The sequence below is a fragment of the Heteronotia binoei genome, chromosome 1, assembly GCF_032191835.1.
Source record: "Heteronotia binoei isolate CCM8104 ecotype False Entrance Well chromosome 1, APGP_CSIRO_Hbin_v1, whole genome shotgun sequence".
Lineage (NCBI taxonomy): Eukaryota > Metazoa > Chordata > Lepidosauria > Squamata > Gekkonidae > Heteronotia > Heteronotia binoei.
In genome coordinates, this window is record NC_083223.1 from 265,290,081 (window position 1) to 265,302,651 (window position 12,571).

The 12,571-nt window shown below is 50.8% G+C and overlaps 1 protein-coding gene across 1 annotated transcript in view; it reads left to right on the forward strand.

Annotated features, from left to right (window-relative positions):
- The window catches only part of LOC132583619 (lysosomal acid glucosylceramidase-like), a 58,172-nt gene extending 55,082 nt beyond the window's left edge, over positions 1-3,090 (forward strand). The window contains exons 10-11 of the mRNA XM_060255241.1: positions 1,649-1,765; positions 2,629-3,090. Of these exons, the coding sequence (XP_060111224.1) occupies positions 1,649-1,765; positions 2,629-2,764 (253 nt within the window). The 3' untranslated portion in view covers positions 2,765-3,090. The remainder of the gene's footprint in view (positions 1-1,648; positions 1,766-2,628) is intronic.
- Positions 3,091-12,571: the final 9,481 nt, after the last annotated feature.

Below are 12,571 nucleotides of genomic sequence, written 5' to 3' on the forward strand. Positions count from 1 at the left end.
TTGAGGCCACTGTGTGAGACAGGATGCTGGACTAGATGGACCCTCACTGGTCTGATCCAGCAGGGCTCTTCTGATGTTCTTCTGAGGGGAAGGCCTTGGCCTCTCTGCCCTGTTGTTGGCCCTCCAGAGGAACTGGTTGAGTCCACTGTTTGAGACAGGAGGCTGGACTAGATGGACCCCCACTGGTCTGATCCAGCAGGGCTCTTCTGATGCTCTTATGAGGGGAAGGCTTTGGCCTCTCTGCCCTGTTGTTGGCTCTCCAGAGGAACTGGTTGAGGCCACTGTGTGAGACAGGATGCTGGGCTAGATGGACCCTCACTGGTCTGATCCAGCAGGGCTGTTCTGATGCTCTTATGAGGGGAAGGCCTCAGCATCTCTGCCCTGTTGTTGGCCCTCCAGAGGAACTGGTTGAGGCCACTGTGTGAGACAGGATGCTGGACTAGATGGACCCTCACTGGTCTGATCCAGCAGGGCTCTTCTGATGCTCTTATGAGGGGAAGGCTTTGGCCTCTCTGCCCTGTTGTTGGCTCTCCAGAGGAACTGGTTGAGGCCACTGTGTGAGACAGGATGCTGGGCTAGATGGACCCTCACTGGTCTGATCCAGCAGGGCTGTTCTGATGCTCTTATGAGGGGAAGGCCTCAGCATCTCTGCCCTGTTGTTGGCCCTCCAGAGGAACTGGTTGAGGCCACTGTGTGAGACAGGATGCTGGGCTAGATGGACCCTCACTGGTCTGATCCAGCAGGGCTGTTCTGATGTTCTTCTGGGGGGAAGGCCTTGGCCTCTCTGCCCTGTCATTGGCCCTAAAGAGGAACTGGTTGAGGCCACTGTGTGAGACAGGATGCTGGGCTAGATGGACCCTCACTGGTCTGATCCAGCAGGGCTGTTCTGATGTTCTTATGAGGGGAAGGCCTTGGCCTCTCTGCCCTGTCATTGGCCCTAAAGAGGAACTGGTTGAGGCCACTGTGTGAGACAGGATGCTGGACTAGATGGACCCTCACTGTTCTGATCCATCAGGGCTCTTCTGATGTTCTTATGAGGGGAAGGCCTCAGCCTCTCTGCCCTGTTGTTGGCCCTTCAGAGGAGCAGGCTGAGGCCACTGTGTGAGACAGGATGCTGGGCTAGATGGACCCTCACTGCTTTGATCCAGCAGGGCTGTTCTAATGTTCTTATGAGGGGAAGGCCTCAGCCTCTCTGCCCTGTTGTTGGCCTTCCAGAGGAACTGGTTGAGGCCACTGTGTGAGACAGGATGCTGGGCTAGATGGACCCTCACTGGTCTGATCCAGCAGGGCTCTTCTGATGTTCTTCTGAGGGGAAGGCCTCAGCCTCTCTGCCCTGTTGTTGGCCCTCCATAGGAGCTGGTTGAGGCCACTGTGTGAGACAGAATGCTGGAGTGGATGGACCCTCACTGGTCTGATCCAGCAGGGCTCTTTTTATGAGGGAAAGGCCTCGGCCTCTCTGCCCAGTTGTTGGCCCTCCAGAAGAACTGGCTGACCAATGTGAGACAGGATGCTGGACTAGATGGACCCTCGCTGATCTGATCTAGCAGGACTTTTCTTATGTTCTTATAGCAACACCCCCCCCCCCCCACACACACAGTTGTGCTTGCAGGAGACAGCCCCTAATTGCCTTGCTGTTCTGTTCATATAGTAAGTTCCTCCCAGAGGGGACCCAGCGCATTGGCATCCAGAGCAGCAGATGGACCGGCTTAGAGTACTCGGCTTTCCTGCGCCCGGACGGTTCGGCAGCTGTTGTGGTCTTGAACAGGTGAGCATGCAGGGTTCAGAATGGGCAGAGCAGTCCCTGAGATTTGCCTCAAAGTAGCCGTGGTGACTACAGGGAACCCCCCCACAGCCAGGAGCAGTCAGTCTCCGAATTGCAGTCCCAGGAGGCAGCAGCATAGAAAGCCAGTTTGGTGTAGTGGTTAAGCGCATGGATTCTTACCTGGGAGAACCGGTTTTGATTCCCCACTCCTCCTCATGCACCTGCTGATGTGATCTTGAATCAGTCACAAGTTCTCGCAGAGCTGTCCTGCTCGAGGGCAGTTCTGTCAGAGCTCTCTCAGCGCCTCTTTACCTCACAGGGTGTCTGTTGTGGGGAAAGGAAGGGAAGGAGACTGTAAGCCACTCTGAGGCTCCTTTGGGTAGTGAAGGGCAGGGTATAAATCCAATCTCTCCTCTCTCTTCTTCTTCCAACTCCAGACTGGGAAACTGGAGATTTGGGGATGAAGCCTGGGCAGGGCCAGCCCTAAACTGTCTGGTATCCTAGGCAAGGGCAACTCTTGGCATGCCCCCCTGCACTGATAACATCACCTCGTCACATGGAAGGGTACCCAATTCTGCACCCCCAGGAGGCCAGCGCCCTAGCCAATCACCTAGTTTGCCTAGTAACAGAGCCAGCCCTGAGCCTGGGGAGGAAAGGGACTCCAGTGGGGTACAATGCCATAAAGTCCATCCTGCGAAGCGGCCATTTTCTCTCGGAGGATTGATCTCCGTAGCGTGGAGATGAGCTGCAATTTCCAGGGCATCCCCAGTTCCCACCTGGAAGCTGGCAACCTTAAGGCCTCAGCATTTAGTCCTGCCTTTTTAACAACCCCGGCACGCACTCCCCTTCTCTGTTCTCCTTCCCAGGTCCCCCAAGGACGTGCCTTTTGGAATCTCCGATCCCGGCGTGGGCTACATCCAGGCAGTGGCGACTGCAGATTCCATCCAGACCTACCTGTGGAAGCGGCCCATGGGAGACGCGGAGCAGCCGGACTCCAGCTAATCGCAGCCCTCCAATGCTTTGTTTCCTTGAGAAGGCTTAACGCTGCGGGGTCGAGTGAGGATCGGGGTCCTGCGGAGGGGTCTACGCAGAAAGACCTGCATGAACCAGGACGAGAGGGTGGGGAGGGGGTGTCTGCCACCTCCATGCCCATCCTGACCAGGATTGGCACAGTATATATGCTCAGGGTGCCTTGCCTTCCCTTCCCTGTCCACTTCCTCCTGGTTGCTTGACATTCATCCCTCAGCATTCCCCGTGTCCTCCTTATTGGTTCAGGGTCTTTGTTTCTCAGATGTTTTCATAGAATAAACCATTTTTTTTTCTAGAAACCCATGTGTCTTCCAGCTTCTTTAAAATTCTGCTTGGGTTGGGAGTAGGGCTGCCAGGTCCGACTCATGAAATATCTGGGGACTTTGGGGGTGGAGCCAGGAGAAAGGTTGTGACAAGAACAATGGAACTCTAAAGGGAGTTCTGGCCATCACGTTTAAAGGGACCTTGTGCCTTTTAAATACCTTCCTTCCATTTGGAAATAATGGAGGATAAAAAGGTAAAGGTGTAAGCGCCAGTCGTTTCCGACTCTGGGGTGATGTTGCTTTCACAACGTTTTCACGGCAGACTTTTTATGGGGTGGTTTGCCATTGCCTTCTCCAGTCATCTACACTTTCCCCCCAGCAAGCTGGGTACTTGTTTTACCTACCTTGGAAGGATGGAAGGCTGAGTCAATCTGGAGCCGGCTACCTGAACCCAGCTTCCGCTGGGATTGAACTCGGATTGTGAGCAGAGTTTAGGACTGCAGTACTGCAGCTTTACCATTCTGCGCCACGGGGCTCTTCTAATGGAGGATAGGGGCACTGAAATAAAGTGAGTTCAGCCAGCTCTGAATTAACCAAGAACACTTTATTGCAAGAAGAAAACAGTCATAAACAACCGAGGCAACCCACTCAATATATACACTGTGGATGAGTTACATACGACCCCTTTAGTTGGCTGCAGTTACTCCTATTGGCCCACTCCAAAATCCTTCATTTGCATCTCTTTGTTACAAGTTGTTACATGCCTACCATCCTGATTGGCCCGTTCTTCCAGGCTTCAGGATCCTGGTTTGCAAGGAGTGCCCTGCCTCAAGCTCAAGCAACAAGAACTCAGTGAGATGGAATACATAACAGGCACCTGTTTGGAGGGCTCGTAGAATTGGACCCCCAGTCCAATCTTTTTGAAACTTGGGGGGGGGGGGGGCTGAAGTGGGGCATCAGATGCTATGTGAAAATTTGGTGCACCTACCTCAAAAAACAGCCCCCTTAGAGCCCCAGATATCCACAGATTGATTCTCCATGATAACCTATGGGAACTAGTCTCCATAGGGTATAATGGAGTGCCCAGCAGACATTTCCGTCCCCTGCCCCACCTTTTCTGATAACCCTGAAGTGGGGGAGGGCTTCCAAACTGGGGGATCCCCTGCCCCCACCTGCGCATTGGCAACCCTCATTGGGAGCAAGGGCAGACTGACAGTAAGGCTTCCATGGAGGGAGAAGGAAGCCATGGAGGGGAGGGATTAAAAAGAAAAACAAGGCCTCTTTCGCTCACAGGGAGCTCTTGCCGTAGAGTTCTCAACAGTTCCTAGAGCTACCTTTTCACCTCTGGGTATCTCTAGGAATTGCCAGGATCTCTGTGGTAAGAGCATTCCATAAGTAGACAAGGCCTTATTTTTCTTTTTCGATTTTTCTCTCAGGACGCTGCCCCCTCCACAACCTTCCTGCCTGGAAATCGTATTGAAATTTGAAGGCCAAAAATAGAGGTTCCAGTTCAAAGAGAAGGCCCAATACATTTTAAAGGAACTGAAGTTTTGGAAAGGTAGGCTTGGCCAAATTCACAGAGTTTCCATGCCTCAAATTTCACCTACACGGAAACTTTGTGGTGAAGTTTCCCCGCAGGGCTTTCATAGCGTTGCCAGCTCCAGGTTCGGAATAGGATTGCCAAGTCTGTATTGGAAAACACCTGGAGACTTTGGGGGTAGAACCGGGAAGAGGGTGGGTTTTGGGGAGGGGGGGGACCTCAGCATGCTACAATGCCATAGAGGCCACCCTTCCAAGCAGCCATTTTCTCCAGTGGAGCTGATCTCTGCCAGCTGGAAATCAGTTATAATCAGCCGCCCTGAGCCTGCCTCGGCGGGGAGGGTGGGATATAAATAAAAGGTATTATTATTAAAAGCGGGAGCTCTCCAGTCCCCACCTGGAGGCTGGCAACCCTATGAAATACCTGGGGATTTTGTAGGTGGAGCCTGAGGGCGGGGTTTTAGGACAGGAGGGACTTCAGTGTGGTACAATTTATTTATTATTTATTTATATTTAGACTTATATCCCGCCCTTCTCACCGAAGTGTCTCAGGGCGGCTTACAACATAATAATTTACACAGATTCAATTTAAAAGCATTTACAGATACAATTTAAACCATAATTAATAAAACAAATAAAAATAAAACCAGCGGTCTGTATGTGCATTTTATTCCATTCAGAAGGTATCCTCATTGTCAGTTAGATGTTATAGGCCTGCCGGAAGAGGGCTGTCTTACAGGCCCTGCGGAACTGTCCTAGGTCCCGCAGGGCCCGCACCTCCTCCGGCAGCTGGTTCCACCAGTAAGGTGCCGTTATTGAGAAGGCCTGGTCCCTGGTGGATTTTAGACGGGCCTCCTTTGGCCCGGGGATTACCAGCAGGTTTTGTGAACCCAACCGTAGTACTCTCTGGGGAACGTGTGGGGAGAGACGGTCCCTAAGGTAGGCAGGTCCTAGGCCATATAGGGCTTTAAAGGTAATGACCAACACCTTGTACTGGACTCGGAATGTTACTGGCAGCCAGTGCAGGTCCCGGAGCCCCGACCGTATGTGCTCCCATCTTGGGAGCCCTAATAACAGCCGGGCAGCGGCGTTCTGCACTAGCTGCAGTTTCCGGGTCCGGCACAAGGGTAGCCCCATGTAGAGGGCATTACAGTAGTCCAGCCTCGAGGTGACCGTAGCATGAATCACTGTTGCTAGGTCGTCGCGCTCCAGGAAGGGGGCCAACTGCCTCGCCCGCCTAAGATGAAAGAAAGCGAACTTGGCAGTGGCTGCTATCTGAGCCTCCATCGTCAGTGAAGGCTCCAATAGTACCCCCAAGCTCTTGACCCTGCTCGACGCTATCAACGGCGCGCCGTCAAAAGCTGGCAGGGGGATTTCCCTTCCCGGGCCGCAGCGACCCAAGCAAAGGACCTCTGTCTTCGCCGGATTCAGCTTCAGCCCGCTCAGCCTAAGCCACCTAGCCACTGCCTGTAACGCTCGGTCCAGATTATCTGGGGCGCAGGCGGGCCGGCCGTCCATAAGCAGATAGAGCTGGGTGTCGTCAGCATATTGATGGCAACCCAGCCCATACCTCCGGGCAATCTGGGCAAGGGGGCGCATATAGATGTTAAATAACATCGGGGAAAGTACCGCCCCTTGAGGCACTCCACAATCAAGCGTGTGTCTCCGGGACAGTTCCTCCCCAATCGCCACCCTTTGTCCCCGACCGTCAAGGAAAGAGGAAAGCCATTGCAAGGCCAGCCCCTGAATCCCTGCGTCGGCAAGGCGGCACGCCATAGAGTCCATCTTCCAAAGCAGCCATTTTCTCCAGGGGAACTGATCTCTGTTTCCTGGAGACCAGTTAAAGTAGTGGGAGATCTCCAGCCACAACCTGGAGGTTGGCAACCCCTGGTTTTCAATCTTTTTGAAACCTGGGGAACGGTTTGGGGAAGAAGAAGAAGAAGAATTGCAGATTTATACCCTGCCCTTCTCTCTGAATCAGAGACTCAGAGTGGCTTGTAATCTCCTATATCTTCTCCCCCCACAACAGACACCCTGTGAGGTGAGTGGGGCTGAGAGGGCTCTCACAGCAGCTGCCCTTTCAAGGACAACCTCTGCCAGAGCGATGGCTGACCCAAGGCCATTCCAGCAGGTGCAAGTGGAGGAGTGCGGAATCATACCCGGTTCTCCCAGATAAGAGCCCTGCTGGATCAGACCAGTGAGGGTCCATCTAGTCCAGCATCCTGCCTCACACAGTGGCCACAGCCAGTTTTTCTTGAGGGCCAACAACATGGCAGAGAGGCCGAGCCCTTCCCCTCATAAGAACATCAGAAGAGCCCCACTGGATAAGACCAGTGATCCATCCAGCACAACATCCTGTCTCACACACAGGCAGGAGATTCCCGGGTTTGGAGACCCTCCCCCACTTCAGGGTTATCAAAAAGCTGGAAGGGGGATTGAATTACCACTGGGCCTATAAAAACCGGTCTCCATTATACCTATGGAAACTAGTCCCCATAGAGTATAATGGAGAATTGATCCATGGGTATCTGAGGGGAGCTGTGGGTTTTCGGGGTTTTTTTTGAGAAAGAGGCACCACCTGGCGTCTCTTCTAAAAAAAACTCCCCAAGTTTCAAAAAGATTGGACCAGGGAGTCCAGTTCTATGAGCCCCAAAAGAAGGTGCCCCCATCCTCCATTATTTTCAATGGAGGGAAGGCATTTAAAAGGAGTGCAGTCCCTTTAAATGCGATGGCCAGCTCCCTTTGGAGTACAATCGTGCTTGTCACAACCTTGCTCCTGGCTCTGCCCCCAAAGTCTCCAGATATATTTTGACTAGTAGGGTTGCCAGCCTCCAGGTGGGAACTGGAGATCTCCCTCTTTTACAACTGATCTCCATCTGGCAGAGATCAGCTGCCCTGGAGAACATGGCTGCTTGGAAGGGTGGACTAGGGCATTGTACCCTACTGAGGCCCCTCCCCTCCCCAAAGCCTGGCCTCTCCTGGCTCCACCCCTAAAGTCTCCAGGTGTTTGTCAACACAGATCTGGCAACTATTCCCGAGTCAGACTTGGCAACTTTAAGGTGCTCCCCCGAATAACAACTGAAATGAGAAGATGACAATTCCCTGCCACCACTGTGGATTAGCTATCGTAAAGTAAAAACACCAACACGTGTTGGGAGGGGGGGGGCATATACAGAGGCCTGACAATCACGGTCGAAGAAAAGACCATTTTCTTGCTTCAAGGAAACAAACTCTACAACCAAGAAGTCAATTTGCCACAGCTTTCGGTAGGGCTTTTTTGGTAGCAGGAACTCCTTTGCATATGAGGCCACACCCCACTGATGTAGCCAATCCTCCTGGAGCTTACAGGGCTCTTAGTACAGGGCCTACTGTAAGTCCTTGGAGGATTGGCTACCTCAGGGTGTGTGGCCTAATATGCAAAGGAGTTCCTGCTACAAAAAAAAACCCTGGGTTCCTCCTATTTTTAATATCACTGGATTATTTTCTTTTTAAACTGCCCTTGAAACTTTTGTGTTGAATTGCCACTTGAGCAATGACTATGACACAACACAAACGGAAGAGGAGGAGAAAAATAATTCTCAGAACATTTTTCTTGGGATGAAGTTGTCCGAGGGGCCAGTACGCCATTGGGGTATAATGTCACAGAGTCCACCTTCCAAAGCGGCCATTTTCTCCAAGGAAATGGATCTTAGTCACCTGTCAATTGCAGGGCTTTTTTTTTTAAGCAAGAGCTCCTTTGCATATTAGGCCACACACCCCTGATGTGTAGCCAATCCTCCTGGAGCTTACAGTAGGCCCTGAACGAAGAGCGCTGTAAGCGCTTGGAGGATTGGCTACATCAGGGGGTGTGGCCTAATATGCAAAGAAGTTCCTGCTACAAAAAAAGCCCTGGTCAATTGCAATCCCAGGAGAACACAGGGGGAAAAGTTAGGCAGAACTTTGTGAGGAGGTATGAATTTAGACAGGAGGTATTTGTGAATTTCCTGCACTGTGCAGGGGGTTGGACAAAATGACCCTGGAGGTCCCTTCCAAGTGCTCTATGATTCTATGAGATCTCCAGCCACCCCCTGGAAGCTGAGCACCCTAGCTGCCGGTTTAGAAGACACAGTGGTCTCAAGAACACCACAACATTTTAGTTTTCCCAAAGAGCAAAAAGACAACTTTCCAAGGCCACCCACGACGCCTGTGGCCAAACGAGGATTCAAAGCCCAGCGTTCCCAAACCCAATGTTTAAAAAGAACAGCTCCGACCCCTGTAAGCGCGAGAGGCTCGAGGAGATGGAAAGCAGAGCTGCCAAGGCAAACGGGTCAACCACACTGTCTCGGAAGGCTGAAGTGTACAGGCGAGAGGCACCAAGCTACCGCAGGGCACAGAAGGTTGGGCCGGTTCCAAGCCTCACTACGGAAAACAGAAGCTGCTGGCTTTGGAACTTGGCAAGCCCCAAGGGCTGATGTCATCCTGTCTAAACCGAGAGCTACGTCTGGGGAAAATGCTTCTGTCTGGCCGACACTGCCAGGAAACACCCCTGGCCAAAGCCGGGCAGCCAAAGCGTTTGCACAGCCGTGGAGGCGAGCCCCAAGCTATGCGAGAAGGGCAAAGACGATGGTGCGAACGAGGTCATGGATTTCTGGGGCTGCTCAGCAGCAAGGCAGGATTCTGGGGAAGGCCCCGACAAGAATTCGCTGCTGATTAGGGTTGCCAATCCCCAGGTGGGGACAGGGGATCCCCCCGGTTTGGAGGCCCTCCCCCCGCTTCAGGGTCGTCAGAAAGCGGGGGGAGGGGAGAGAAATGTCTGCTGGATACTTTATTATTTGCTATGGAGATTTATTCCCATAGAAAATAATGGAAAATTGATCCGCGGGTATCTGGGGCTCTGGGGGGGGGGGCTGTTTTTTTAGGTAGAGGCACAAAATTTCCAGTACAGCATCTAGTGCCTCTCCCCAAAATATCCCCGAAGTTTCAAAACGATTGGACCAGGGGGTCCAATTCTATGAGCCCCAAAAGAAGGTGCCCCTATCCTTCATTATTTCCTATGGAAGGAAGGCATTGAAAAGATGTGCCGTCCCTTTAAATGTGATGTCCAGAACTCCCTTTGGAGTTCAATTATGCTTGTCACAGTCTTGATCTTGGCTCCACCCCTAATGTCTCCTGGCTCCACCCCCAAAGTCTCCTGGCTCCACCCCCAAAGTCCCCAGACATTTCTTAAATTGGACTTGGCAACCTTACCGCTGATTGCCCTTGTTCTCTTCCCCTCCACAAAAGCTTCCCGCAAAGCCCGATTTATGCATAAGCTAAAGATAGGGTTGCCAGGTCCGAGTCAAGAAATATCTAGGACCTTTGGGCCAGAAGCAGGAGTGTGACAGCAGGGTGTTTTTCGTAGTAGGAACTCTTTTGCATATTAGGCTACGCTCCCTTGATGTAGCCAATCCTCCTGGAGCTTACAGGGCTTTTCTTACAGGGCCTACTGTAAGCTCCAGGGGGATTGGCTACATTAATTGGGTGTGGCCTAATATGCAAAGGAGCTTCTGCCACAAAAAAAGCCCTGGTGACAAGTCACTGAAGAGAGCTGAGGTGATCACATTTAAAGGGACTGCATGCCTTTTAAATGCCTTCCCTCCATTTGGAAACAATGAAGGATAGGGACACCTTTTGGGGCTCACAGAATTGGACTCCCTGGTCCAATCTTTTTGAAACTTGAGGGGGTGGGGTGTTTTGAGGAGGGGCGCCGGATGCTACATTGAAAATTTGGTGCCTCTACCTTAAAAAATAGCCCCCCCCCATTAAAGACATTACACAACAATTTGATGAACTGACTTATGATCAAGTTTTGATAATGGGGGACTTCAATGGAACAATTAAGAATACACTGGATAGGTCTGGGGGGGAAATAATAATAAAGAAGGAAAATTGCCAAAATCTTTTTTTTAATTGGTCAAACAAGAAAATTTGGAGGATATATAGAGGAAATTTAATCCTGAAGTGCAGGACTACACCTTTTTTCAGCAAGACATAAAACTTTTTCCAGAATTGACATGTTGTGGACTACTAAAGATTTAGGTCTTATAACAAGGAAAATAGAGATTTTACCGAAAATTTGGGTGGATCATAACCCAATAATGTGGATTACAAAATTGTCTAAGAAGTTGAGAAGATGGAGATTGAATGAAGATTTACTACAGAATAAAGAAACAGTGACATCCCTAGAAAATGAAACTAAGGCTTTCTTTCAAATGAATGACAAAGAGGATATAGAATTTCAGATGGCCTGGGATGCCTACAAAGCAGTAATGAGAGGAATATTGATTACCTTGAATAATAAAGATAAGAGAGCAAAAGAAAAACAGTTGTTGGACATTCAAACAGTCCATCCAGTCCAACACTCTGTGCCACACAGTGGCCAAAAAAACAGGTGCCATCAGGAGGTCCATCAGTGGGGCCAGGACATCAGAAGCCCTCCTACTGTTGCCCCCTCCAAGCACGAAGAATACAGAGCATCACTGCCCCAGACAGAGAGTTCCATCTATTTCATTGTTGTTCAGTCGCACAGTTGAGTCCAACTCTTTGCGACTCCATGGACAAAGTCACACCAGGCCCTTTTGTCTTCCACCATCCTCCGAAGCCTGCTCAAATTTGTGTTTATTACATCAGTAACACTGTCCAGCCATCTCATCTTTTGCCGTCCCCTTCTTCTTCTGCCTTCTGTCTTTCCTAGCATCAGGATCTTCTCCAGGGAGTGCTCCCTTCTCATCTGGTGGCCAAAGTATATGTTCCAGGGAACAGTCTGGGTTGATTTCCCTTAGGACTGACTGATTTGACCTTCTTGCAGTCCAAGAGACTCTCAAGATTCTTCTCCAGCACATCTCAAAAGCATCTATTCTTCTGCTCTCAGCCTTCCTTATGGTCTCACAGCCATACATTACTACTGGGAATACCATCGCTTTAACTATATGGACTTTTGCTGGCAGGGTGATATCTCTACTTTTTATTATACTGTCCAGGTTCACGATAGCTGCCCTCCCAAGGAGCAAACGTCTTTTTATTTCATGGCTACAGTCACCGTCTATAGTGATCTTGGATCCCAGAAATGTGAAGTCTATCACTACTTCCATGTCTTCCCCTTCTATTTGCCAAGGTTTGATGGGGCCAGATGCCATGATCTTAGTTTTTTTTATATACCCTGTGGCTAATAGCCACTGATGGACCTCTGCTCCATGTTTCTCCAGTCCTCCCTTAAAGCTCTCTATGCTTGTAACTGCCACCACCTCCTGTGGCAGTGAATTCCATGTGTTAATCACCCTTTTATCCGTTCTTACCCAACTGCTCAGCAATTTCATCGAGTGGCCACAAGTTCCTGTATTGTGTGTTACTAATAAACATGTGGAATTGTCTTCTGTGACCCCAGAAAGGACCAGAACCAGTGGGTTGAAATTAAATCAAAAGTTTCTGGCTCAACATAAGGAAGGTATTAGTGCTGACCTTTAAAGCCTTGTGTGGCCTGGGACCGGCAAACCTGAGGGACTGTCTCTTCCCATACGAGTCCCAGAGGTCATTACGATCGGCCACTAAACATCTTCTGACCATTCCTGGCCCAAGGGATGTTAGCCTTGCCTCGACCAGGTGGAATCAGCTCCCCATAGAGGTTCGGGCCCTCTTGAATTTTTTGCCATTCCGGAGGGCCTGTTAGACGGAGCTGTTCTGCCGGGCCTTTGGCTGAGACAGGCGGACATCCCTATCTTGCTACACCATCTAACTCAGGGGTCCTCCAACTTTTTAAATAGGGGGCCAGTTCACTGTCCCTCAGACTGTTGGAGGGCCGGACTATAGTAAAAACAAAAACTGTCTGTTGTGGTGGCTGCCGTTACTTTACAAGGACGCGGGCCGTCAGTTCTCCGTCTTCTGCATCTCTCTCCCTTCCCAACACCACACACCCTGACCTGGGAACTCACCTCACCTCGGTATCGCCTCACACTCTGTCTCC